The sequence below is a fragment of the Curcuma longa genome, chromosome 19 (assembly GCF_044706935.1).
Source record: "Curcuma longa cultivar G26 ecotype Majalengka, Jawa Barat chromosome 19, ITB_CL_G26_1.1, whole genome shotgun sequence".
Classification (NCBI taxonomy): Eukaryota; Viridiplantae; Streptophyta; class Magnoliopsida; order Zingiberales; family Zingiberaceae; genus Curcuma; species Curcuma longa.
The window spans coordinates 7,993,920-8,018,585 of NC_133879.1; the positions used below are offsets into that span (position 1 = coordinate 7,993,920).

At 39.8% G+C, this 24,666-nt stretch overlaps 2 protein-coding genes and 1 non-coding gene across 3 annotated transcripts; 1 reads left to right on the plus strand and 2 right to left on the minus strand.

Annotated features, from left to right (window-relative positions):
• Window positions 1–17,461: 17,461 nt before the first annotated feature.
• Window positions 17,462–18,577, minus strand: LOC141812495 (uncharacterized). The gene has a single exon (XM_074700480.1). The coding sequence runs from the start codon at window positions 18,575–18,577 to the stop codon at window positions 17,462–17,464; it is 1,116 nt and encodes a 371-aa protein (XP_074556581.1).
• A 68-nt stretch (window positions 18,578–18,645) lies between these two features.
• Window positions 18,646–19,692, minus strand: LOC141812496 (uncharacterized). The gene has a single exon (XM_074700481.1). The coding sequence runs from the start codon at window positions 19,690–19,692 to the stop codon at window positions 18,646–18,648; it is 1,047 nt and encodes a 348-aa protein (XP_074556582.1).
• Window positions 19,214–19,320, plus strand: LOC141812803 (small nucleolar RNA R71). The gene has a single exon (XR_012600337.1). It is a non-coding gene; the product is annotated as a small nucleolar RNA R71 (small nucleolar RNA).
• Window positions 19,693–24,666: the final 4,974 nt, after the last annotated feature.

Genomic DNA, 24,666 nt, shown 5'->3' on the forward strand with positions numbered 1-24,666 from the left:
GCCGATCACCAACAGCCATCCATGCGAGGCTTGAATCGAACCTTACTCGTCCGCGACCTCCGATCCAGCTTCTCCTTCGCCTATCGCCATCGTCCGCCGAGCTCAAAGAAGAACAGAGGAAGAGGGCGACGAGACAGAGGAAGAGCTCGAGAGAATCGCGGCTTCGAAGCTTTTTATGGTTTCTTAATGGGCGGATCTGTGTTAACGGGTTTGGATCCTATATCCATTAACCCATTTAATCCTTTAATCTCTAAGAGCTATATAGGCCTAATCAATTGGTTATAATTGGGCTCATTTAAATGGGGCTAAATGGTTTAACCAATTGAGTGTGGTTAATTAGGCTTTCTAATTAAGCCTAATTAAACCCTAATACCCTTACAAAATTTAGGAATTAATTTATATTATTACAAATTAGTCCCTAAAAATTTTGGTATTTTACATTAGATTAAAGTTTGCTTATAGTTAAATAGGTTTAATTAGATAATTAATGAGTTAGTTAAAGTATTAATTAGTTTAATATTTAGTTAATAATTAATTAATTAAAAATGATGAATTGATCTTGGTTAAGTTAGTGTTTGATCCGGTTAAGGTTAATTTGAGTTAACTGGATTTGATTGGGTTAATCTAGCCGAGTTGTGTTAATTTGATTTAATTAGGTTAATCAGATTAAGTTGTGTTAATTGGACTTGGTTAGGTTAAATTTGGTTGAGATGTGAGATTCGATTGGGAGTTAGTTTGTGTTAGTTTCTTTGTGTGATTTTCGGTTTGTATTTGGATGTGTGGCTTTTGGACTTATGCTTGTATACGTGGATTTTATCATTGTATTAATTCCACTCGTGCAGTTTCCATTTTCGTAGTCTAGTGGAGTTTGTTGTCGGTCGTTGTTGTGGTTGTATCTCATTGGTTTGATGTTGTGGTATTTTTACATGCATGTGTTGTACTAGTAAGTGGCCATGTGAGCCTTTATTCTGATAGTTGGATATTTTCTATATCTTGTAGTATGTGGTTGAGGCTATGTGGGTCTTATGTTGAAATGTTTCAGGAAAAGTTGAATTGTTACAAGGGAGATGCTGCCGAAATTTTTTCAAACAGCCATCTCTCGGGATGTGACATATGGTCTTTATTTCTCCGAGCTCTAGTTGCTCCTTTGCTGCTGGTGGTGTCGTCCGATTCTTATGAGTAGGACACTAGTTTTTATAGTGTCCTCTCTCCCTGCACTTAAAACATATTATATAAAACTTAAAATGAACTTTAGAATAGTTACCTTTCTCCCCCTCCAACTTTGCCGTCTTGCTCCCGTGGCAGTTAGTCTGATCAAGAGCCAGCCAGCTCTGATACCAATTGTAGGATCGTTGAGAGTGCTAGAGGGGGATGAATAGCGCTATCGGTAGTATTTTCAAATTTCATAAAGTTGCCTGTGAATTGTTACGATCAGAGTTGTAAATGTAGCGGAAAAGAAAAACACAATGAAAAAGAACACGGGTGTTTTACTTGGTTCACAGCTACAAGCTGCTATTCCAAGGCCCATGATCAGTTGATCGTTTACATTGGGTAATCAACTAAATAACTCCCCTCTTATGAAAGGGAGTTAAATATTACAAAAATATAGGAATGGTAATAACATTACCATCCTTAGAAATGAAGTAAAAAATCGTTTAGATTTACTGAAGTAAAGTAGATGAAGACTCCTTGTGCAACACTTCGGCATTACGACGACATTTCTGGTTGTTGCTTCACATGCAGATGATCGTTAATTATCTCTGAATTGATGCAATGAGTGGTCTCCCTCGATGCTCTTATATAGGGCTTTCTGGGCGCCTAGAATCCTTTCTAGGTGCCTCCACGTTGACTGTCGATCCACCATCGGCGCTGCTGACTCAACATTTCCAGACCCCTATATCCTTTTTTGGGCGCCTGTATGCTGCCGTGGAGATTCTGAATGAACTTTGACTTCTGCAATGCTTATTCAAATCTAGGCGCTGGGAACCACTCCGGGCGCCTAGAAGTTGAGGTGTCCCGACCATTGGGACTTGCCACCTCACTGTTTCATTGGCTCCATTCTACTGACGTCCGATCACCTAAAACTAATCAGAGCGCCTAGACTCCAATCGCCTAGATCCAGATAAGGGCGTTCGAAATCAAAGTTCCTATGTCTTCTTTCCTGCATTACAAGTTAGCACAAAACTAAAAATAACAGGAAAAGATAAATAGTTTTGCAACTATTTTTGGTCTTAACTTTGGATTTTCAATGAAATCCTGGGTTAGACCGACGCCTACTTTTCCCACACTAGGAACGCGCCCTTATCCACTCCACTTGAAAAATTTTATCTATTTGTCAACCAAGTCCTTCAGACTTGTTGGACTTTCTTCTTAGCCTCGATCCTCGATCCTCTGAATTTTCTACTAGACATTTGGTCCACCTGACCTGCCGAGACTTTCACTGCTAGATATCTGATCCACCTGACCAGCCTGGACTCCCACTACCAACCATCTGGTCCACCTGACCTGTCTGGACTTTCACTTGGTGCACTTGAACTGCCAAGACTTTAGCCTAGTCCTCCAGACTAGGACTTTTACTATCTAGCCTCCAACCAGGAGTGTCATCACTTAGCCTCCAGCCAGGACTTCCATTGCCTAGTTTCCACTAGGACTTGCCTGTGCCTAGTCTCAACTAGCGCTTTTCTGTGCTCTCTGCACACTTAAATCAACTCGTTAGTAATCACCACACACTTAACTTGAACATCTTGCCATTATCAAAATTAATGTTCGATCATCTGGTACTCCCTGTACCAACACATATTCCAATTAATTTTTGAAAAACCTAAGTTGTTACTAAGAGTTTTGAAAAATGGGTTAAATAACATAAGTTTTGAAAACTCGATTTGAAAAACATAAGTTTTGAAATAAAAAAGTTTTAATAAACATAACTTTTTGAAAAAAATTACTGGTTTAGAAGGACTATTTTTTAAAATCAATTCTAGTCTACCTATTTTTCCTATTTGGTTAAGCCCAGAAGGTTCAATTCGATTAGGTTAAGTTATTCAATTTGGATGACTTTAATAATTAAGTTTAAGATTTTAATGAAGGTTTATTTTAGGTGAATTGTGTGAGTTTGTTAATCTTATTTTTCATTAAAATTGAGTTAGATGAATTTGGATTTATTAAAGTTCAAGTTAAACTTATTTAAGCTATTGATATTATTTGATTAAGGTTTAATTAATTAATTTTATTATTGTTGGATTAATTAGGTTTTATTAAGTTAAGTTTAATTGAATTTTAAATTTAGTTAGAATAGAATTCTTAAATTTATTATGGTAAATTAATTTGTTTAAGGTTAATTGATTAAGTTGAATTAAATGAATTTTTTTATAAATTTGAGTTTAGTTAGTTCAAATTCTATCCTAAATCCATCTCACCCATTTCTAGATTTTTAATTAGTTAATCCTATGAGTTGTGTGAGATGGTTGTTCAATTTTATTCTTGATTATTTTAATATGAAATTCTAAGACTTGATTGACCTTAAGTTAGATTCAAATTTAACCGTTGATCAATTAAGTATACATTTCAGGTTTTAGCTTCTAAGTCATGGTAAGACATAGAAGTCTTCTTGGGTATCGGAACAATAACCACTTCTAAGACAAAGCTAATTCATGAAATTATATACTTAGTTAATCTAATGAAAATCTTTGGTCTAACTAGTCTAGAGTTTGTTGAGGTAGCTTCAATTAGCTTCATTTTGCTAAGTAGACCAAGTAGAGGACTCCTTACCTCACTTGACTATCTAGACCAAGTTTCTCTAATGTACTATCATCTCACCTAACCTTAATACTAGGTTAAGTGTTAGTCAAGTCTTTATCCTTATCTAGCCTAGGTTCAATCTAAGTTCAGAAAATAAAAAGGAAAAAAATGACACTCAATTTATTTAACTATTATGATTTTTTTTATTGACTCCCTTTTGATCATGACCCTTATAAGATCTAGTCAGATAGTGAATCTGATCCTTGGGGACCAAATATTGATTCAGTCCGACTTGATTAGTTAAGATGGACTTGGGAACCCATGCTTGGATTCGTTGTCTATTAATTCAATTTACCAATGATAAGTACAATTTGAATCATGTTTTAGACTTATATCAGAGTCTAGATTGATTGAATACGACCCTTTGAGTTTCATGTACTATATTGAGATACTTAGAACCCGAGGTGAACCGTTCCAATGATCTTTGAAGGCTTTTAACTTGAGTTTTCAAATTGAAATTTTCTTCCTTAAGTTGTTAGACTTGAGTTGAAGTTCCAATTTGAACTTGCTCAGTTGAAATCCTCAGGTCAGTCTTCTCCTTAAAGGTTTGACCCTTTTTTGGACATACTTGACCTACAAATTTGATTTGGTTAGCTCACGAGTCAAATCATAAATTAAGAAATACAATCTATTTACTAGGGGAGAGTCTACCTCGCTATTAGAATCATCTGAAATGGATATAGATCTGTGGCTTCTTTCAGACTCGACTTTAAATTTGGATCCAGACTTGGGCTCAGACTCAGATCCGGACTCAGTTTTGACCACTTGATCTTGCACCGGTAGTGTTAGAATGTTCGCTTGGGCTTGTTCTTCTTCATCATAATCTTCTAAAGATGACTAGTCCCATGTGGCTATTAGAGCTTTCCTTCTTCATTGATTCTTGTCCTTCTTCTGATTTGGACATTCTGACTTATAAAGACCCTTTTAGTTGTAGTCGTAGCACATTACTTCGGTATTGATATTATTTTAATTTGATGCAGATGGCTTGTTCATTGTTTGATTCATTTTCTTGATCTCGTGCTTTGTATACCCTTTCTTTCTTTTGAACAATTTTCGAACTAGGTTTAATAGTTCAGAGTTGAGTTTTTCATCATCTTCTGAATCCAATTCATCTTTGGATTCGAGCTCCACTCAAGATTTGGAACTTGGCTCCTTCTTCTTGTGTTGACTTGCAATTAAGGCAATACCTTTCTTGAGTAGAGGAGCATTAGCCTGTTCATATAACTCAAATTCAATAAATAGCTCATCTGATTCAACTTTTGAAAGGTCTCGAGAGACCTTGTAAGCATCGACCATTAATGCCCACAAGGTAGTTCTCAAAAACGCTTTCAATGCGTACCTTTCACGTCTCAATTTTTGATTGGTTGTCCAATTGCATGGAAGCCATTAAGAAGGTCTTGGATTCGGGTGTGAAGTTGGCTTGCAAATTCTCCTTCCTACTTTTTAATATTATATAGTTTATTTAAAATTAGATCTCTTTTACTTACTTTTGTATCAATGGTTTCTTCATTCAACTCGATTAACTTTCCCACAAGTTCTTTGCACCATTGAAGGGTCCTACCTGATTGAGTTGCTCCTTCATTATGCCGCACTAGAGGGTCTGTATGGCTTTTGGATCAGCTTTAATTTTTCTCTTGGTTTGTTAGTCCCACTTATCATAAGCTAGGGGGACTCCTTCATTGGTAAGGGAGTGTATCCAGTTTGGATAATTATTCACATCTCCACCTATGTCTTCAAGTGATACTCCATCCAACCTTTCTAGTAGCTGAAATCTTCCCTGGAGAAGAGAGGTGGATGGTTTGTATTGTAGCCTTTTTGATAGGCCATTAGAACAAATCTCTTGCATAGAAAAAATTTAAATAATGTATCAACATTTAATCTTGGATTAGTAGTACGGGAACAAAGAAGCATAAATAACGAAAACTTCTCGAGTGATGTTTGTACCAAATTTGAGGAACTCCAAAAAAATTGAACAAGTTGTTAAAAGAGGTGATTGCACCAATTCAGACTACTTGATTTATGAGTGAAGAAAACAAACAAACTTTTTGCTCGAATGGTGGTTTCACTAATTCAGCGTACCCCTACTCTAATACCAATTGTAAAACCGTTAGAGCATAGAGAGGGGAGTAAATAACACACTTTACTTTTCACTCATTTTTGAGAATTTATTTTAAGTACATGTAGAAAATGGAAAACTCAATCACAAACTAAATAATACTTTTCTGTTTAGTTGGTTCACAGCATCTGGCTGCTATTTCAAGGTCTACAGTCCTTGACTGCTTACGATGGGCAATCCACTAAAGGACTCTTTCTCGTTAACTTTTACAAGAAGAGGAACGGTAACATGTTTACCATTCCTAGAGAATAAATGCAAAAAAGATGAAACAAAACTTTACTACTAGTTACCAACTTTACTTGAGAACTTGAGCATAGTGTCGATATAGCATCTTGGCATTGTAGTAGGGTCTCAGGAGTGTAGAGCACATGAATAGCTATTGCAGAGTCGTTGTGAATGTCATTTCGAAGGCTCTTTTCGAGGGTGCTTTTATGGAGTAATCAGGGCTCTTGGATCCCCTTCCGGGCGCCCCTACCATGGGTTATCCGATCCACTGTAATCACTGACTTAGCATCTCTAGGCCCTAGATCCTTTTCGGGTGCCTGGAATGCTGACGTGGCAATTTTGGAATCAAGCTTGGCTCTGATACGTCTTATCCTTCTTCGGGTTCCTAGATCTCTTCTAAGCACTTAGAAGTTGAGGTGTCCTAGCCAATCGGGATTTACCACCTCATCCCCCTCGTTGGCCCAAAGAAATATTATCCGGGTGTCCAGATCTAATAGGGGCGCACAGACTATCTGGGCACCTGGATCTAATAGGGTGCCCAAAATCTAATTTTCTAAATTTCCTTTAAACTTACTTCCTGCATTACAAAGTTAGAATAATACAAATATAATATAGAATTTAAGTTTAGATAGTTTTAGAACTATTTGGTCTTGACTTTGAATTTCTAGTGAAATTTTAGGTCAGACTAATACCTACTATTTCCTTCAAGGGAACGCCTCCTCACCTACTCCTCTCAAGAGTGTTTACTTTTTACCAAATATTCGGTCCTCTAGACCTATTTGGACTTTCTATTCAACATCCGATCCTCTGACCCCAAGACTTCTTTTTGATATTCGATCATCGTTGACCCATCGACCTACTAGACGTCCAATCCACTGACCGCCTAGACTTCTCACTCGGTGTCCTTGATCTACTAAGACTTCCTTACCCCATCCCATTGACCAGGACTTCTTGCCTAACCTCCAACTAGGGTTTGCCTTGTCTAGCCTTCGACTAGGACTTTCCTGTGGTACTTGCACACTTAGATTAGCTTATCAATACACAATATAATCTTAACTTGAACTCTTTACCATGATCAAGACATAGGTTCGATTATCTGGTGCTCCCTGCACCAACATGAACTAGGAAGTCCATTTGATGATGATGATCTACTCAATGACTTAGAAGAGTCAACTGATTTTGAGTCTAAACCAAGAAGTCCATTTGATGACGATGATCTACTCAATAACTTAGAAGAGTTAATTGATGAGTTATGTGATCCACTTATAGAATAAATTGTATCAAACCATTTCATGTCTTACAAATGAATAGTTAAATCCAATGACCAAGTCAAGTCTCTTCTTAAGGAGGTCAAAGATCTTAAGGAGGAGACCAATTTCACCTCTTCAACTTAAATGGTTTAAGGCGGCACCTCAACTCAATTCAAAAGACTTGAGGAGTAGAATTTTTTCTTAAAAACTCAAGGTAAATATTTGAAAAAAATCATTGGAAATGTTCACATCAAGTTCCAAGTATCCAAACATGATATTTGGATATCAATGTGCTAAATACAACACAGCTAGATTTAAGTTAAATGCAAACAAAAATTATACATATCTCTTGTGAATAGATAATTCAATAATGATTCTAGAACTATTAAGGCTTGGGTTCCCAGGCTATTTCTTGTTAACAAGTTAGGACCCAATAGTTATTGGGTACTAAAGAACCATATACATTATGTGAATGCAAGCTCAGTAAGGAATAGACCAATGGATGTTAGACAATAGGTTCTCCAAACACATAACTGGGGATCGAAGAAAATTCACCAGCCCTAAGCTCAAAGACCTCGGAGTTGTGTCGTTTGCAATAATAGGGAGCTAAAAGTGCTAAAGTTAAGTAACAATAGCAATAACAATAATATCAAGACTTGTCCCTCTAGATGGGGTTATGTGTGTGGATTCTCTCATGCCATTAGGCTCTATCCCTATATCATCATCTATATTTAAATATTTTATCATTTCTAATCAAGTCTTCTTTAGTCTTTCTTGTGGTGTAGAGAGCATTAGTATGCCTCCAGGGTTTCGATGTTTAACAATATACCTAGGTCTAATCAGTTTGACCAAGGGTTGATCCAAACAACACTTGATGTTTGGATCTAAGTGAAGTCTAGTCAGGTCAGTTTAACCAAAAGATTAGCAAGAAGTCCTAATTGAGACTAGGTAGGAGAAGTCCTAGTTAAAACTAAGTAGGAGAAGTCTTAGTTAGAGGCTAGGTAGGAGAAGTCCTAGTTGGAGGCTAGGTAGAGGAAGTCCTAGTTGGAGGCTGGGTAAGAAAAACCTATTGAGTGAAGCTGGGTAGGATGTCATGGTGAGTCAAGTTGGGCAAGAAGTCCTAGTAAGTGAAGTTCAGTAAGAAAGGCTTAACTAGAGGTTAGGCAAGGGAAAGTCCAAGCAGGTCACAGGTGATCGAATATGTGGCAGGTGGGAAGTCTATCTAGAAAGTGACTAATTCTAATTAGAGATTAGGCAAAGGATAGTCCAAACAGGTCAAGGGTGATCGGATGTTTAGCAGGTGGGAAGTTTACCTATAGAAGTGACTAGTCCTAACTAAAAGTTAGGCACAGGTAAGCCTAGGAGGTTAGACCTACATGATAAGACTTAGGTAAGCCTTGTAGGTTAGACAGACTACAGGTAGATTTAGGTTGCTTGCATATTTGTATGCTTATCTTACAGGAACCAGAGCTGGAAGTAAGACTAAAGAAGCATAAGAGGAGCAAATAGAAGCAACCAAACCAAGCCCAGGGTCAACTCAAGTCAAACCTAAGTTGACTAGATCTTGACGCCCGAATGTTACTCTAGGCACCCCTGGATAGTCCAAGTGCCTAGATCAAGAAGAATCGCCCCTGATAAAGATCAAAAAGATCGAATCGAATCGAATCAGCTCAGGGCACTCGGAAAGGGATTCGGGGGCCCAAAAACGTCTATATAAGGAGCCTCAATGAGGAGCACTAGAATAACCCTAATTCTCCATACTCTTCATCCTGTGGTGCTATTGAATGTGAATGGATTCTGCTCGTGTGATCAAGGAAGCTCCAGAAAGAATGTGTTGCGCTAAGGACTTCCATATCGATCATCTCAAGAATTTGTTATTTCATTTTAGTCTTACACTTTGTACTCTCATTTATATATTTTGGACTATAAGATGAATATTTCTTATTTCAAAAAAGTTTCAAAAAGGAGATCATTAGTGGATGAGTGCCTTCCCATGCATAGGCTTTGGATGTACTAACCCTGGAGGGTTAGGAACCAAGTAAAAATCTGTGAGTTTCCTATCTCTTTATCTAATTCCGCTATGAGTCTTTGTGATAGAACAAATGAACGATGAATACTATTCACCTCCCTCCTCTAGCATGCACTGGTCCTACATTTCTCTTTCTTATTTAATGTGCATATTTGTCATAATTTTAAATCTTCTAACTAGAGCATTTATTAGTCATCTAAGTACATATCTGCACCATATTGAACATGTATCTCAGAGTTTTCCTTAATAAGTGCAACTCTGACTTTCTCTAATGTTCTTATTTCTTATCATGTTCATCCTCATATGTCCATACATCCACCTTTAACATTCTCATCTCTGCGACTCTCTTCTTTAGCTCGTGTACTCGAGTTATAACCTAACATTCAATTTCATATAACATAGCAGAGTTAACCGTTATTTTATAGAATAGTTTTAGAGGTATTTTATGATCACAAAAAATACATAACACACTCCTCCATTTTAATCCTCCTATTTGTATTATATGTTATATATCTCTCTCCACCCCTTCATCCTTTTGCAAAAATGATCATAAATACTTAAAACTCTCAATTACTAGTAACTCGGCATCTCCTATCTTAACAATAGTCATACTACATCTAATATTGTTAAACTTAATTTTATATATTTTATCTTTACTTTACTAAATCAAACCTTTACTTTTAGTATTTCCTACAAAGATTTAAGCTTATCATTTACTCCTTTAAATGTCTTATCTGCCAAAATAATATCATCTACAAATAGTATGCACCAGGTAACGTATCATCTACAATGAGTTCATCCATGAATAGTATAAAATGATAGAAACTTAGAACTAATTTTTGATGTAACCCTATATTTATAGGAAATACTTTGTTTAATCCACCTTGAGTCTTCACTCTTGTCATTGCATTCTCATGTATATTCTTAATTATTTCAATATATACTACGTTAGCACCTTTTTTCCCTAGAATTCTCCACATAATTTTCCTCAGGTCTCTATTATAAGTTTTTCTAGGTCGACGAATATCATGTGTAAGTCTTGCTTCTTTTCATAATATTTTTCAATTAATTGTCTGAGAAGATGTATAATTTTTATTGTCAACCTTCCAAGCATAAATCTAAATTGATTTTGGATCACCGTGGTCTCCTTCCTTAGTCTTTTTTCTATCACTCATTCCCAATGTTTCATGGATTGACTTATTAGCCCTCATGGCATGGTTGAGTTGATTACTGTAGGATAGACTTGCTGCAGTGGATAAGGGTTGAATCTCGATAAAGCTGAGGCAAATGTCCTCCCCGTAATGGCCAACTACAGCTTTTTGATTTATCTCCTCATAAATGGTCGTGGGGCCGACCGTGTGGGCTGATGGAGTGGCGGATTCCACCTTTTGCTAAAATGGATTGACTTATTAACTTAATATCTTTATAATTTAATTTTATACGTCAATATTTTTTTATTTTTAATATAAAATTAAATAACTTTGTAAGTCATTTAATGTCATACTTCCCTAGGCAGTTTCATACTTACATCAGAATATCATCTAGTTCAACTACTTTTTTATTTTACATTCCATTTAAAGTTTGTTCTACTTTTGAAATGTAAATTCTGTAATAAAAATTTAAATTTTTGTATTCTTATGACCTATTTAAATTATCTAAGTTAAGTTAGTCAACTAGACCATCATTAAAAATTAAAGTTGATGAAAATTTCTTTTACTTCATTATTTTTTTCTCTCATTATTTACTAGTGCATTCATTCATCTTTAATGCATCTTATTTATTTAAGATTCTTTTGTAAGACATAATTGCATGTTAGAGATGGTGAATAGCATTTACAATTTTACGAGTGATAGATTTAAATTCTAAATCACATAATTTACAAGGGAATAAAAGAAACTAACTTAAATATAAATTTGACCAAGTAAAATATATATGTAACTATCAATGCAGAACATAACACAATAAGCATGTGACAAACAATAATATATATGTTAAGCACAAAAAGCTTACAAAACTTAATTAGATTTTAATCACAAGAAACATGCAAGAACTTAATTAGATTTTGATCATAAAGAACATGTAAGAGTTAATCAGAATATTGAGCATATGCTAAGTAAAGATAAACGCGCATGATTAAAAATATTGTGATTCATATTTCAAATCCTTCATTTTAGAAATCCTTTAGGGTGCGTTTGGTTGGGGGTTATCCGTGATTACCTTGGTTATGTGATTACCAAGTAATCACATAACCAAGGTTATAGGGAATAAAACATAACCTAATGTTGTTTGGTTTAATCCTAGGTAATGAGACAAAACCTTGTTTGTTTGAAGGTTTTAATACATTACTTACTTTAATATTTACTATATTACCCCTAGTTTAATTATAATCATTTTTTACAACTAAATTAATTTGATATTTAATTATTTTTAAAATTAAATTATTAATTATAATATTAATTCTAGATGACTTTCTATCGTTATCCACCTATCAGCCTCGTGAATCGATTGTAATTTACAAAGACAAAAAAGATAATCAATAAAATAGATAATGCGAGAATAATTTTTAAAATTAAATTAAAAAAAGACAATAAATTGGTGAATTAGTGGACAAAATGGAGAAAGCGAGCGTAATGGTGTCATAGCATGCATCACCTATCCTCTTGATTCTGACTTCTGTAGTGTAATACCCGAAAGTTCCTTCGATAATTTCTGGATATTTATGTATAAATGATAGATTGATTATGAAAAAAAATGAATACCTATGTTTTAAGAATGACCTATGATGTTGATGTGTGTTCCGCAAGTGCACGGAATATCGCCAAGTAATAAAAAGATCGAATCCACAGGGACCGTGGAATTACTTACTATACCTAGCACAAAAAGGTGGAGAGAAAACTGTTCATGAGTTGTGTGGGGGAGATCGGAGTGTTCTAGAGTGCTTAATCCTAAAAGCAGAGAAGGGGATCGACTGTGACACTTATGGGTGAAGCGATCCTAGGATTTCGGACTCCTCAGAGAATGGATTAATCGACTTGGATCCTCTACCTTTCCTCAATAACTGTTCAATTGTAGGAATGTCAACCAAATTATCCAATTCAACCTCGTCAGGTATCCTCGAATTAAATCATTAGGTTTCTTACGTCACTCACTATTGGTTTGAAACGGTTCTAGAAGCCCGGTTCAAGGCATTCCCGTGTCACTCAGGCGCCCCGGAAATACTAAAAGAACCTTATCCACTGTCACTGGATACCCTTTTACGGATCTCTCCCCAATAATGAATGACCGCTAACTATTCCTCATAAGAATTCACTACGCATTAGGAAACCCCTCGGAATCTCGCCCGGTTCAAGGCATTCCCCATTACAGAGCGCCCCGGTATACGGCCTAATGATTCCCCAATACATAGCAAATTCCTACCCTCATGGATTCACACATACACAAGTTATCATCAATGCACAAGCACAAATCCACAAAACAATGCACATTTACATCATAGAAAACGGTAGATTATCAAATCCAAGTACAACCATCCATTACATCTGATTTATCCTACATCCTAGAATCTAGGGAAATCTACTCCATATCGAGGAGAGTACAAACCAAAGGAATGAAGAAATACATCTTGTTCCCAAAGATAAACAAATAAGTGCAGGAAACTAGACTTATCTTCTTCCTCGGAGTGCAATCTCTGCGTAGATGAGATGGAAATGGTCTGGAGCAGTCGGATCGGTGATGGATCGTCGAATCTCCTCCGAAATAGGCGTCGGCGGCTCAAGAACAACTCCGGTGGCTCTCCTAAAGGCTCCCCCCCTTTGCTAGGTCTCTAAAGAGGCCTATTTATAGTGCAGGGTTCGGTAGCAGCTCGCCTCCGTGCACACGGCCGTGCCTGGGAGGCACGGCCTTGTGTTGGCTTCGGGCGGGCACACGGCCGTGGTAAGGCACGGCCGTGCCTGGGAGGCACGGCCTGAACTTGGCCGTGCTCTCGGATCTGAGGCACGGCCGTGCCTCTTAGGCACGGCCCAGAATGGTCCCTCTTCTGTTTGATGGCACGGCCGTGCCTGGGAGGCACGGCCACACACTGGCTGGAGTTGAGTTGCTGGACACGGCCGTGCTTCTGAGGCACGGCCAGCTGCTTGGGCGCTTCTGTTCTTGCACACGGCCGTGCCTGTGAGGCACGGCCTTCAGCTGAGGCTTGCTCCAGGATGAAGACACGGCCGTGCTTTGGAGGCACGGCCATGAACTGGCTTGGTTCTGTTTTGAAGCACGGGTGTGCTTTTGAGGCACGGCCTCTGGCTGATGCTGAGGGGATTTGGCACACGCCCGTGCCCTTTGACACACGGCCAGAAGCTTGAATAGACATGGCCGTGCCTATGAGGCACGGCCCTGTCTTGCCTGATCTTCAATAATTCTCCGTTGCGCCGTTTTCGCTCCATTTTCCATCCTGAAACATGTAAAAACACGAGCAGATCTCCGAACTAGGAAATGTAAAATATATGCCTAAATGCATGAATATGGGATGCAATATACATAAGAATGAAGCAATAAGCTCAAGAAAGATGTGCAAATAAAGCATGAAAACAGGTATACATCCTACGCACATCACACCCCCAGACTTAAACCTTTGCTTGTCCTCAAGCAAAAACTTAGCGTCTAGATGCAGATAATCAATGCAAGCAATATAAATATCCTAAGCACAGCAATCTAATCTTATCAAGCATGAGCAGTGGTAAGCATGAAACTAAGAATCATCAAAACAATGGCCTAGAAATAGTTCTCTGTGCTAGTGCAAAAAGTGACCTAAATCAATTCGGTATCAAAATCCTTACTTCAAGTCAAGTCGTCATGCTACCGAGTTCCTAAGTGTTCCCGGTCTTAGACACTTACCTGCCACAGACTTGGTTCATATCTTCCATTGCACAAGGTCTCAAAGGATTGCCTCAAGTCAAGGGAATCAAGTCATTTATTTCCCCAGTAACCGCTTTTCGGTCTCAAAGGGGTAAATGACAAGTTTCCACTCCCGATACTGTTTTTTTCATCCTTTTATTGTTTTTGCAATTGAATTTTGTTTTTATTGCAAACGGTAGAGTTTTTTTTTTTTTTTTTTTTTTTTTTTTTTTTTTTTTTTTTTTTTTGGCAAGGATGTAAGATTTTTCCAAAAGAGCTTACATGCCTTGAGTTGGTCCAGTAACCAAAATGCAATGGAAGATCACCATGGAAACACTAGTACTAAGCAGGTTTCATGAATCATGACTACTTTCAGAAACTTATCAACCTCCTAGATTAGGTATAAGTGAAAGAGATCCTAAAACCAGGCCAAGGTTTGACTATCTAAGTTATCCTAGCTCACTTCCTACTTATGAAGATAAGAAAAGACATAGTCCTAGGATATTATCTACAAGCACTAATCATCCTTATCTTAACAAGTGCTACTGTTCTTGCAAGAGAAACAAGCATCAGATGACATGTTGATTACTGACATGATTATCTACCGTGCATAAAGCAAAATTCAAAGCAAATTGCAAAAACAAATTTCAAAGCAAAGTGCAAAAGCAAATTTCAAAACAAATTGCAAACTAAGTAAGAAAATAAATTTCAAAGCAAAGTTCAAAACAAAGTGCAACTATTTACACTATTTACATTTTTTTGTGATTTTTAATTTTTTTTTTTTTTTTTTACTCCCCCCAGACTTGAACTTTTCTCTATTTCCTTCAGGTTTTGAAGGAGGAGGAGGAGGAGATTTTTGTTTACGAGTCCCTAGTGGAAATCCAGGAAGTTTAGGTAAGTTGCCTAAATGTTCATGATATTGATAAAGGGCATTAACTTGTTGGCATGTAAGTTCCATGGACTTCCTAAATTGTTCTTCTTTATACCACTCCACATATTGTTGATTCACGAAATCATCCATCCTAGAATAGAACTCATCTGCCTTGGCATAATAATTCCGTACCTCCCTAGCTTGCTCTTGTTTCATTGCACTATATTCTTCCAACTGATGTTGGTATGATGAGTGCTCTTCATGAAGCGAGTTTAGGGAGGTTCGGAATTCTGAGAAGTCATATGCTGAGTCTGCCCCACCAAATGCAAATGATGGTCTTGCAGGTGCAGGCTCAGCCTCATGGTCAGATAGTTCATGGAGTGAAGGTTCTTGGTGAAATGTTTCGTGAATTTGCTCAAGTGGTACATGTGTGGAGGGGGAGAGACCATCTACTGGGGCTCGAAGAATCCAATTCTCGGCCTGTCTCACTGTAATCCCAGGGTGAGGTAATGGAAAAATAGATCCATTAGATAAACAGAACCCATACCCACTTGGGATTTTACAAATCATTTTCATCGCTAGGCAAGTTTCTAAATCAATTCTTGTGTTGCCTTGAACAGCCTTTAATCCACTTAAATCACATCCTAAGGCTGTAGCGATGATTGTGATTAGGCCGCCCACAACTATATCCCCAGTAGAAGATTTTGATATTTTTACTAGGTTTTGGAGAAAATGGAACCCAGTGTTAAATTCGACTTTATGTAACATTGCCCAGATGCAGTAAAGTTCTAACTTCCTCACCACGCCATCACTTTCTGATCTACCAAAAATTGTTTTAGACATGACGCGGTGAAGGTATCTAAATACTGGGTTCTGAAACATAGTAGCCTTTGACCTCGAAGGATCATAGGGTTCTTTGGAAGAAGTAATTGTACTCCAAAACTTAGTACTGTCAAATCGGTTATCTAAAAACCTAGTCTCTCCAGAAGACAAACCTAAGCAATCATAGAATTGGTCTAGGGTCCAATTATATTCTACATTAAACAATCTAAAAGTAATGTTTCCTGAATCCTTTAATCCAGTCTTGAATTGGACCTCTAGGGAACTAAGGAATTCTAAAGTTATTCTAGGGTATGTTGGAAAGCGAAAATTCATGATTTCTATCCATCCTATATTATCCAACATCCACTCTACATCATCCTTAATTCCTAATGATTGCATGGTATTTTCATCTACATAACGAGAGCAGTAAATTTTGCGGGAAGATAAACTGGTATACCTCTCCTTTTGAATGTCATTTCTGAAGATGATGCCGTGATTGTTTGTGACAATTTCTTCGGAGGCTTTTCGCTTCCCTTTGTCTTTTGTAGTGCTTTTCTCTCTCGCCGGAGCCTTCTCCTTGGCGGGCTCCTTGCTTTTCTTCTTTCCGGACTCGTCTCCATCTCCGGATCCACCAGATCTGCTGCGAAACTTCTTCAACATCTTTGCAGATTTCTTGAAGATGAGAGATCAAGATCAGATCTGAGGGTTTTTAGGGAAGATAGAAGAGATGTAGAAGGGTTTAGGAGAAAAAGGAAAGTTTGAAAAAGTAAGGTTTGGGGAGGTTGGAGGAGGAAGAAGGAAGGAAGAAGGGAGAGATTGGAAGGGGAAAAGGCTGGAAAAAAGGGCGGCGCACGGGCGTGTGTTAGGGCAGACACGCCCGTGTGCTTTTTATATGTGGGAGAGACACGGCCGTGCCTGTGAGGCACGGCCCGTGGTTGTCGGCCTTCTGTCCAGAAACACGCCCGTGCCTGGGAGGCACGGGTGGAAGTTGGCGAGGCTCTGTTTGTAGACACGGGCGTGTCTCTGAGACACGGTCTCTTGCTGGTGTGGTTCTGGTCTCAGGCACGCCCGTGCTTCTTAGGCACGGTCTTGAGCTGTGCCCCTTCTGTTTGCACACACGGCCGTGCTTTTGGAGCACGGCCTAGACCTGTTGCCTTCCTTATTGACACACGGCCGTGTCTAGTAGACACGGCCTCAACTGCAAAGCTCCAAAATAAAGAACACGGCCGTGCCTAATAGACACGGCCCAGTTTTATTGCTTGTTGTTTTCCGCATTTCCCTGCAAAAACAAGGAAATTTTATTAGGACTCAACAAAACAAACTTAAACGAAAGAAAAGTATATGTATATGAACAAGAAAAGGAATGCAAAACAAACGAAACCCTTGGGTTGCCTCCCAAGAAGCGCTTGTTTAAGGTCATTAGCTCGACCCCTTATTAACTAATGTACAAGGGATCATTGGTTGCCCTATCGCAACCTTCCCCTCGGTGGAACTTTGTATTTTTGTGATTTTTTACATAGCTCCCTTATTTGGTTGGCTGGAGCGGGTGTATCTTCCAGCAAAAAGGAATTCTGGTACAAGCTTCTTCTCGGTTGGGTGGTCTCCAACCGGCACAAGTGAGGAGGTTCTGGCAAGTAGGCATTGCAATCAAGAGAGAGGCTGAAAGTGATCTTCTTGCCACCAACTTCTAACGAGAGCTTTCTGTTCTTCACGTCAATATTGGCTCCCGCTGTGGCAAGGAATGGCCTTCCCAAAATGATGGGGATATTCGGATCTTCGTCCATGTCAAGCACTACAAAGTCGGTGGGGATAGTGAACCCCCCGACTTGTACCGGAACATCTTCAACTAGCCCTTTAGGATATCTGCAAGTCTGGTCGGCTAGCTGAAGGGTCATCGGTGTCAGAATTAGATCCGGATATCCACATTTAACGCTTGTAGTGTATGGGATGATGCTGACACTTGCTCCTAGATCACAGAAAGCTCTTCCAATTGAAATATTTCCAATCTTGCAAGGTAGGAAGAAGCTACCTGGATCTTGAAGTTTCTGAGGAATTTTGTTGTTCAATATCTTCTCAGTAACATCCTCAGTAAGTGCCACAACATTCTTAGGCCGGGTGATGTCTTTTGTGGAAATTATTCCCTTGATGAACTTGGAAAATTTGGGCATATCTCTTATTGCATCAAGAAGAGGAACTTCCATCGTGATATCCTTCACCCTTTCATACCACTTTTCAAATTCATCATCTCTTTCTTTGCATAGGAGTCGCTGCGGGTACGGTACATTCTTCACTTTAGATTTTTGCTCTGAAGGCCCAGCGGGTGTTGCGGTCTCAACTTCCTCCAGCTTGTCTTCAACATGTGGAATAGAGGAAGGAGGTTGCACAGCGGCTGGGGTGAAGTATGTACTTTCCCTAGGAGCAGTCACCTGAGGCTCTATATCCTTCAGGGTCCGTCCGCTCCTTAGCTCAATGGCTTTGCAGTGCTCCATCGGGTTGAACTCTGGTTTTCCTGGGAGTGTACCCACAGTTCTGGAGGAGAGTGAAGAGCTTATCTGAGCAATCTGGGTCTCTTGCATCTTCATCCTCTTGTCGTGGTCATCTAATTTTTCGTTGATTTTGACCACATCTCCTTGAAGCTTCTCCAGAATTTTCAAATTTTCTGGGTATCAGACACTTCTTCACTAGCCTTTGGTTGTTGTGCAGATTGATTGGAAGGCCCTCCTTGATAAGCATTGTTGTTGTTGCGGTATGAAAAGTTGGGGTGATTCTTCCAACCCGGATTATAAGTATTTGAATATGGGTTGTTCCTCTGATTGTATGCTCCAACTGCGTCACACTGTTCATATTGAACTATCTGGTTCTGAGGTGCTACAGCTGGACACATTTCTGTTGTATGAGATGAATCCCCACATATATCACAGTTTACGGTTGCTACCGCATGGACCTTGCCAACATTTATGCCTTCAACCTTCTTTGTAAGCGCGTCAATCTGCGCATTCAGCTTAGTGAATTGATCAACATTGTATCTCCCAGGGATTTTCTGTGCGCTACCTCTCTCATTAGCCCACTGATGGTGATTAAGTGCCACACTTTCAATCAATTCTTCGGCTTCTTCAAGGCTCTTATTCATTAAAGCACCTCCTGCAGCGGAATCTAAATATACCTTCGTTTGATAATTAATTCCGTTGTAGAAAGTGTGTATAACAAGCCATCGTTCCAATCCATGGTGTGGACACTTCCTTAGCATTCCTTGGAATCGATCCCAAGCTTCAAAAAGAGTTTCACCATCCATTTGCTGAAAGCTTGAAATCAAATTCCTCATGTGGGCAGTCTTGCTTGGTGGATAGAATTTGTTCATGAAAAGCTTCACCAATTTATCCCAAGAATCTATGCAATTTGGAGGTAGAGAGTGATACCAGTCCTTTGCCCGATCACGTAGTGAGAATCTGAAAAGAATTAACCTCTGAACGTCAAAGCTAAACCCTTGTTGTCTTCTTGTGCTGCAGACATCTGAGAATATCTCAAGATGCAAATGTGGGTCTTCGTGTGGACCACCCCCAAACTGGTTTTGTTGTATCATTGCAATGAAACCAGGATTAAATTCAAAATTTGCTGCTTCAATGTTGGGGATGGCTATGCATGACGTTGAGCCTCTTGTTTGTGGTGCGGCATAGTCTTTCAATGATTTCTGGGCCATTGTTTGTGGTTGTACTTGAATAACTATTCTTTGTTCTCGAAGTCTCCTTCGGAGTGTTCTTTCAATTTCCGGATCAAATGGGAACTCCGAAGGATCGGCCCTGCTCATGCACCAAAATAAAAGAATGGATTAGATTGCCAGAAAAATAAAGAATATATGTGCAAATGAATTGTACCAATGAATAAAATGAAAAGAAATAAAAATAAAGAATGGGGCTATGTGTGTATAAGAAAATAAAAGAAAAACTTAATGTGCTAAGTTAGTAAATAATTGCGCACGATCCCCGGCAACGGCGCCAAAAACTTGATGTGCTTCCGCAAGTGCACGGAATATCGCCAAGTAATAAAAAGATCGAATCCACAGGGACCGTGGAATTACTTACTATACCTAGCACAAAAAGGTGGAGAGAAAACTGTTCATGAGTTGTGTGGGGGAGATCGAGTGTTCTAGAGTGCTTAATCCTAAAAGCAGAGAAGGGGATCGACTGTGACACTTATGGGTGAAGCGATCCTAGGATTTCGGACTCCTCAGAGAATGGATTAATCGACTTGGATCCTCTACCTTTCCTCAATAACTGTTCAATTGTAGGAATGTCAACCAAATTATCCAATTCAACCTCGTCAGGTATCCTCGAATTAAATCATTAGGTTTCTTACGTCACTCACTATTGGTTTGAAACGGTTCTAGAAGCCCGGTTCAAGGCATTCCCGTGTCACTCAGGCGCCCCGGAAATACTAAAAGAACCTTATCCACTGTCACTGGATACCCTTTTACGGATCTCTCCCCAATAATGAATGACCGCTAACTATTCCTCATAAGAATTCACTACGCATTAGGAAACCCCTCGGAATCTCGCCCGGTTCAAGGCATTCCCCATTACAGAGCGCCCCGGTATACGGCCTAATGATTCCCCAATACATAGCAAATTCCTACCCTCATGGATTCACACATACACAAGTTATCATCAATGCACAAGCACAAATCCACAAAACAATGCACATTTACATCATAGAAAACGGTAGATTATCAAATCCAAGTACAACCATCCATTACATCTGATTTATCCTACATCCTAGAATCTAGGGAAATCTACTCCATATCGAGGAGAGTACAAACCAAAGGAATGAAGAAATACATCTTGTTCCCAAAGATAAACAAATAAGTGCAGGAAACTAGACTTATCTTCTTCCTCGGAGTGCAATCTCTGCGTAGATGAGATGGAAATGGTCTGGAGCAGTCGGATCGGTGATGGATCGTCGAATCTCCTCCGAAATAGGCGTCGGCGGCTCAAGAACAACTCCGGTGGCTCTCCTAAAGGCTCCCCCCCTTTGCTAGGTCTCTAAAGAGGCCTATTTATAGTGCAGGGTTCGGTAGCAGCTCGCCTCCGTGCACACGGCCGTGCCTGGGAGGCACGGCCTTGTGTTGGCTTCGGGCACAAGGTAAGGCACGGCCGTGCCTGGGAGGCACGGCCTGAACTTGTGAGTTCTCTGATCTGAGGCACGGCCGTGCCTCTTAGGCACGGCCCAGTCTTGTCCCTCTTCTGTTTGATGGCACGGCCGTGCCTGGGAGGCACGGCCATGCACTGGCTGGAGTTGAGTTGCTGGACACGGCCGTGCTTCTGAGGCACGGCCAGCTGCTTGGGCGCTTCTGTTCTTGCACACGGCCGTGCCTGTGAGGCACGGCCTTCAGCTGAGGCTTGCTCCAGGATGAAGACACGGCCGTGCTTTGGAGGCACGGCCATGAACTGGCTTGGTTCTGTTTTGAAGCACGGGTGTGCTTTTGAGGCACGGCCTCTGGCTGATGCTGAGGGGATTTGGCACACGCCCGTGCCCTTTGACACACGGCCAGAAGCTTGAATAGACATGGCCGTGCCTATGAGGCACGGCCCTGTCTTGCCTGATCTTCAATAATTCTCCGTTGCGCCATTTTCGCTCCATTTTCCATCCTGAAACATGTAAAAACACGAGCAGATCTCCGAACTAGGAAATGTAAAATATATGCCTAAATGCATGAATATGGGATGCAATATACATAAGAATGAAGCAATAAGCTCAAGAAAGATGTGCAAATAAAGCATGAAAACAGATATACATCCTACGCACATCACAGAACAGCAGCAGACCATCAACACACTGATGAGTCAGCAGCAAGCCAACACTGTCCCTCCACCAGCGACCCCAGTAGCACCTCCGGTTATATCCGTACCTTCAGCTAGTACTGCTTCTGGAGTGAGACCAGAAGCGTATTTAATCCAGTGGCAGAGGCTGAAGCCCGAACCCTTCTCGGGTAGTGGTGAACCTTGGGATGCTCAGTCCTGGTTCAAGACGGTTGAGAGCATAGTGGAGATGCTCGACTGGCCGGAGCAAGAGAAGGTCAAATGCGTATCTTTCTGCTTCACTGGAGACGCCCGAATGTGGTGGGACCGAGTGAAGAGTAAGAGACAAATTAATGAGATGCAGATGGAAGGACTTCGAATCGGAGTTCCTAGAGGAGTTTTTCCACATGCGGGTAACCAACCGGCATTACGACGAATTTATAGAATTTCGTCAAGGCGACCTGACAGTCAGTGAGGCTGTCAAGAGATTTAACCGACTAGCACGACTATGTCCGGAACTGGTCCGGACTGAGAAGGAGAAGGTTCGCATGATGCTGAAAATGTTGCGGCCTGAAATAGCAATGAATGTGGCTGGCGGAGTGAGTAAACCGCAGACCACAGAGGAGTTGATCAGCGGTGCATTAACCACAGAGCATTACCTGAAGAGTATGAAGCAACAAAAGAAGTTGCCGACCGAGGTCAAGACTGAGAATAAGACCCACTTCAATAAAGGGCATAACCGCAAGGATAAAAGGAAGTGGAACCAGTCTAAGCCTAAAGGCGGTTCAACGAGTAAGAAACCCAAGTTCACCCCATGCAAAAGTGTGGAAAGAATCACCCGGGTGAATGCCGCTTGGGTACAGGGAAATGTTTTATCTGTGGAAAGGAAGGGCATAAGGCTCACGCCTGCCCTACTAAACTCCAAGCACCATCGCAGCAGCCTCAGCAACAGATGCAGTACCAAAAGGCACCTGCCCAGCTGCATTATATGCCGTCTACATTGGAAGGACCTCATATAGGCCAAGGAAGGTTGGAGGCCCCTCCAGTAGCAACCAATGCAAGGGTATTCTCTTTGACGAAGGAGGATGTGGCGAATGCTTCCACAGTTGTCACAGGTCAGATATTTATTTACAGTCAGTACGCTACTGCATTATTTGATACTGGGGCAACACATTCGTTCATTTCCATACTATTTGCTAAGAAGATAGATATACCCTTACAAATCCTAGATGATAAATTCTTAACAACTCTACCTTCGGGAGAAGTAATGGCATCTACTCATATGTTGCGTGCCGTACCTATTGGAATCGCGGGAAGAGAACTCTACTGCGATCTGATAGTGTTGCCTCCCGAATGGGACTCGGAGCTGTATTTATGCAGAGTGGGAAAAGTAATTGTCCGTGCCTCTAGGCAACTTAAGGAGCATGGGAAAAATTATCCCACTCATGATCTAGAACTAGCAGCGGTGGTCTTCGCTCTGAAGGTATGGAGACATTACCTATATGGAGCACAGTGTAAAATTTACACAGATCACCAGAGTCCGCGATACATAGGACCATACAAGATAGTGAATAGAGTCGGCAAGGTAGCTTATGAACTTGAGTTACCTCAGGAAATGGCCGCTATTCACAATGTGTTTCACGTATCATGCTAAAGAAATGTATTTCCCAACGAGGACAAAGTGATTGAGCCACAGGCAATCCAAATCCAGGAGGATCTAAGTTATGAAAGTAGACCCGTACAGATCCTGGATCGAGATGTCAAGAGACTAAGGAACAAAGAGGTACCGTTAGTCAAAGTTTTGTGGCGAAATCAACAATCTAAGGAAATGACATGGGAGCGTGAAGAAGATATGAAGCAAAGGTATCCAGAATTATTCTAAGTTCGAGGACGAACTTTTTAGAAGGTATGGAGGATTGTAATACCCGAAATTTCCTTCGATAATTTCTGGATAATTATGCATAAATGATATAATTATTTATGATAAAGAGGAATGAATATGTAGACTTTAAGTATTACTCATAATGGGTTAAATGATGAAGGCTTTGCTAAAAAGAAAGAAAAAGGATAGAAATATGGAGGTGTCAGGGATTGATCCTTCGACCCCCTAATATGTAGACAAGCCAAGTTAACCATATGAGATAGGAATCAATTCTTGTTAAAAGGATAAGGGAAACGCTTGTTAAACCGAAGGGTGTGGTATTAAACCAAACGGAGAGGAATTAGTGGGGTGCATCGTGGGATGATGGGGAGTTAGCCTCGACTCGTAACTTCCAACCCTTTTCCTTTATAAACCCTCTCCTCACCGCAAATGAACCTTTTTCCCTTCGCTCTCTACTCTTCTGTTCTTCTTCCTCTTGAGCCGAAGGTCTCTGTTGCAAGGAAGGAAGAAGGGAGTGGTTCGTTGTTTCGGGTAAACCGTAGGAATTCGAAAACTAGGTAAGTCTCCCCTCACTGCAATATAATTGCTCGTTGTTTTGCTGTAGGGATATTACATGATGTTAGTTCACTGTAGGATTGTTATATGTAAGTTGCTATGTTCTGTATATTCTGTTTTATATGTTTAAGTTCTTGTAAAAAGATTACCGCATGTTTAGTTAGGTTTCGTTTGTACTGTATGATTGTATGATAGTTGTAACCAAATTTAAAGAATGACATATGTGAATTAGGTTAGGAAAATCCCATGACCATGTTAATTCAATATAGGTTTAAACAGAATAGACAGAAACTTACCGAGAACAGAAACCTTAGTAATCGATCTGTTGATCGATTAACAGGGAGTGTAATCGATCAACAGATCGATTACACGTATTAAATGAGAACAAAAGATCGTGTGTTAATCGATCACCAGATCGATTAACACACCGTAATCGATCAGC

Excerpts from the sequence above, each read along its gene's own strand:
- LOC141812495 (XM_074700480.1), bottom strand. The coding sequence starts at position 18,577 with ATGAAGATGCAAGAGACCCAGATTGCTCAGATAAGCTCTTCACTCTCC.
- LOC141812496 (XM_074700481.1), bottom strand. The coding sequence starts at position 19,692 with ATGGCCCAGAAATCATTGAAAGACTATGCCGCACCACAAACAAGAGGC.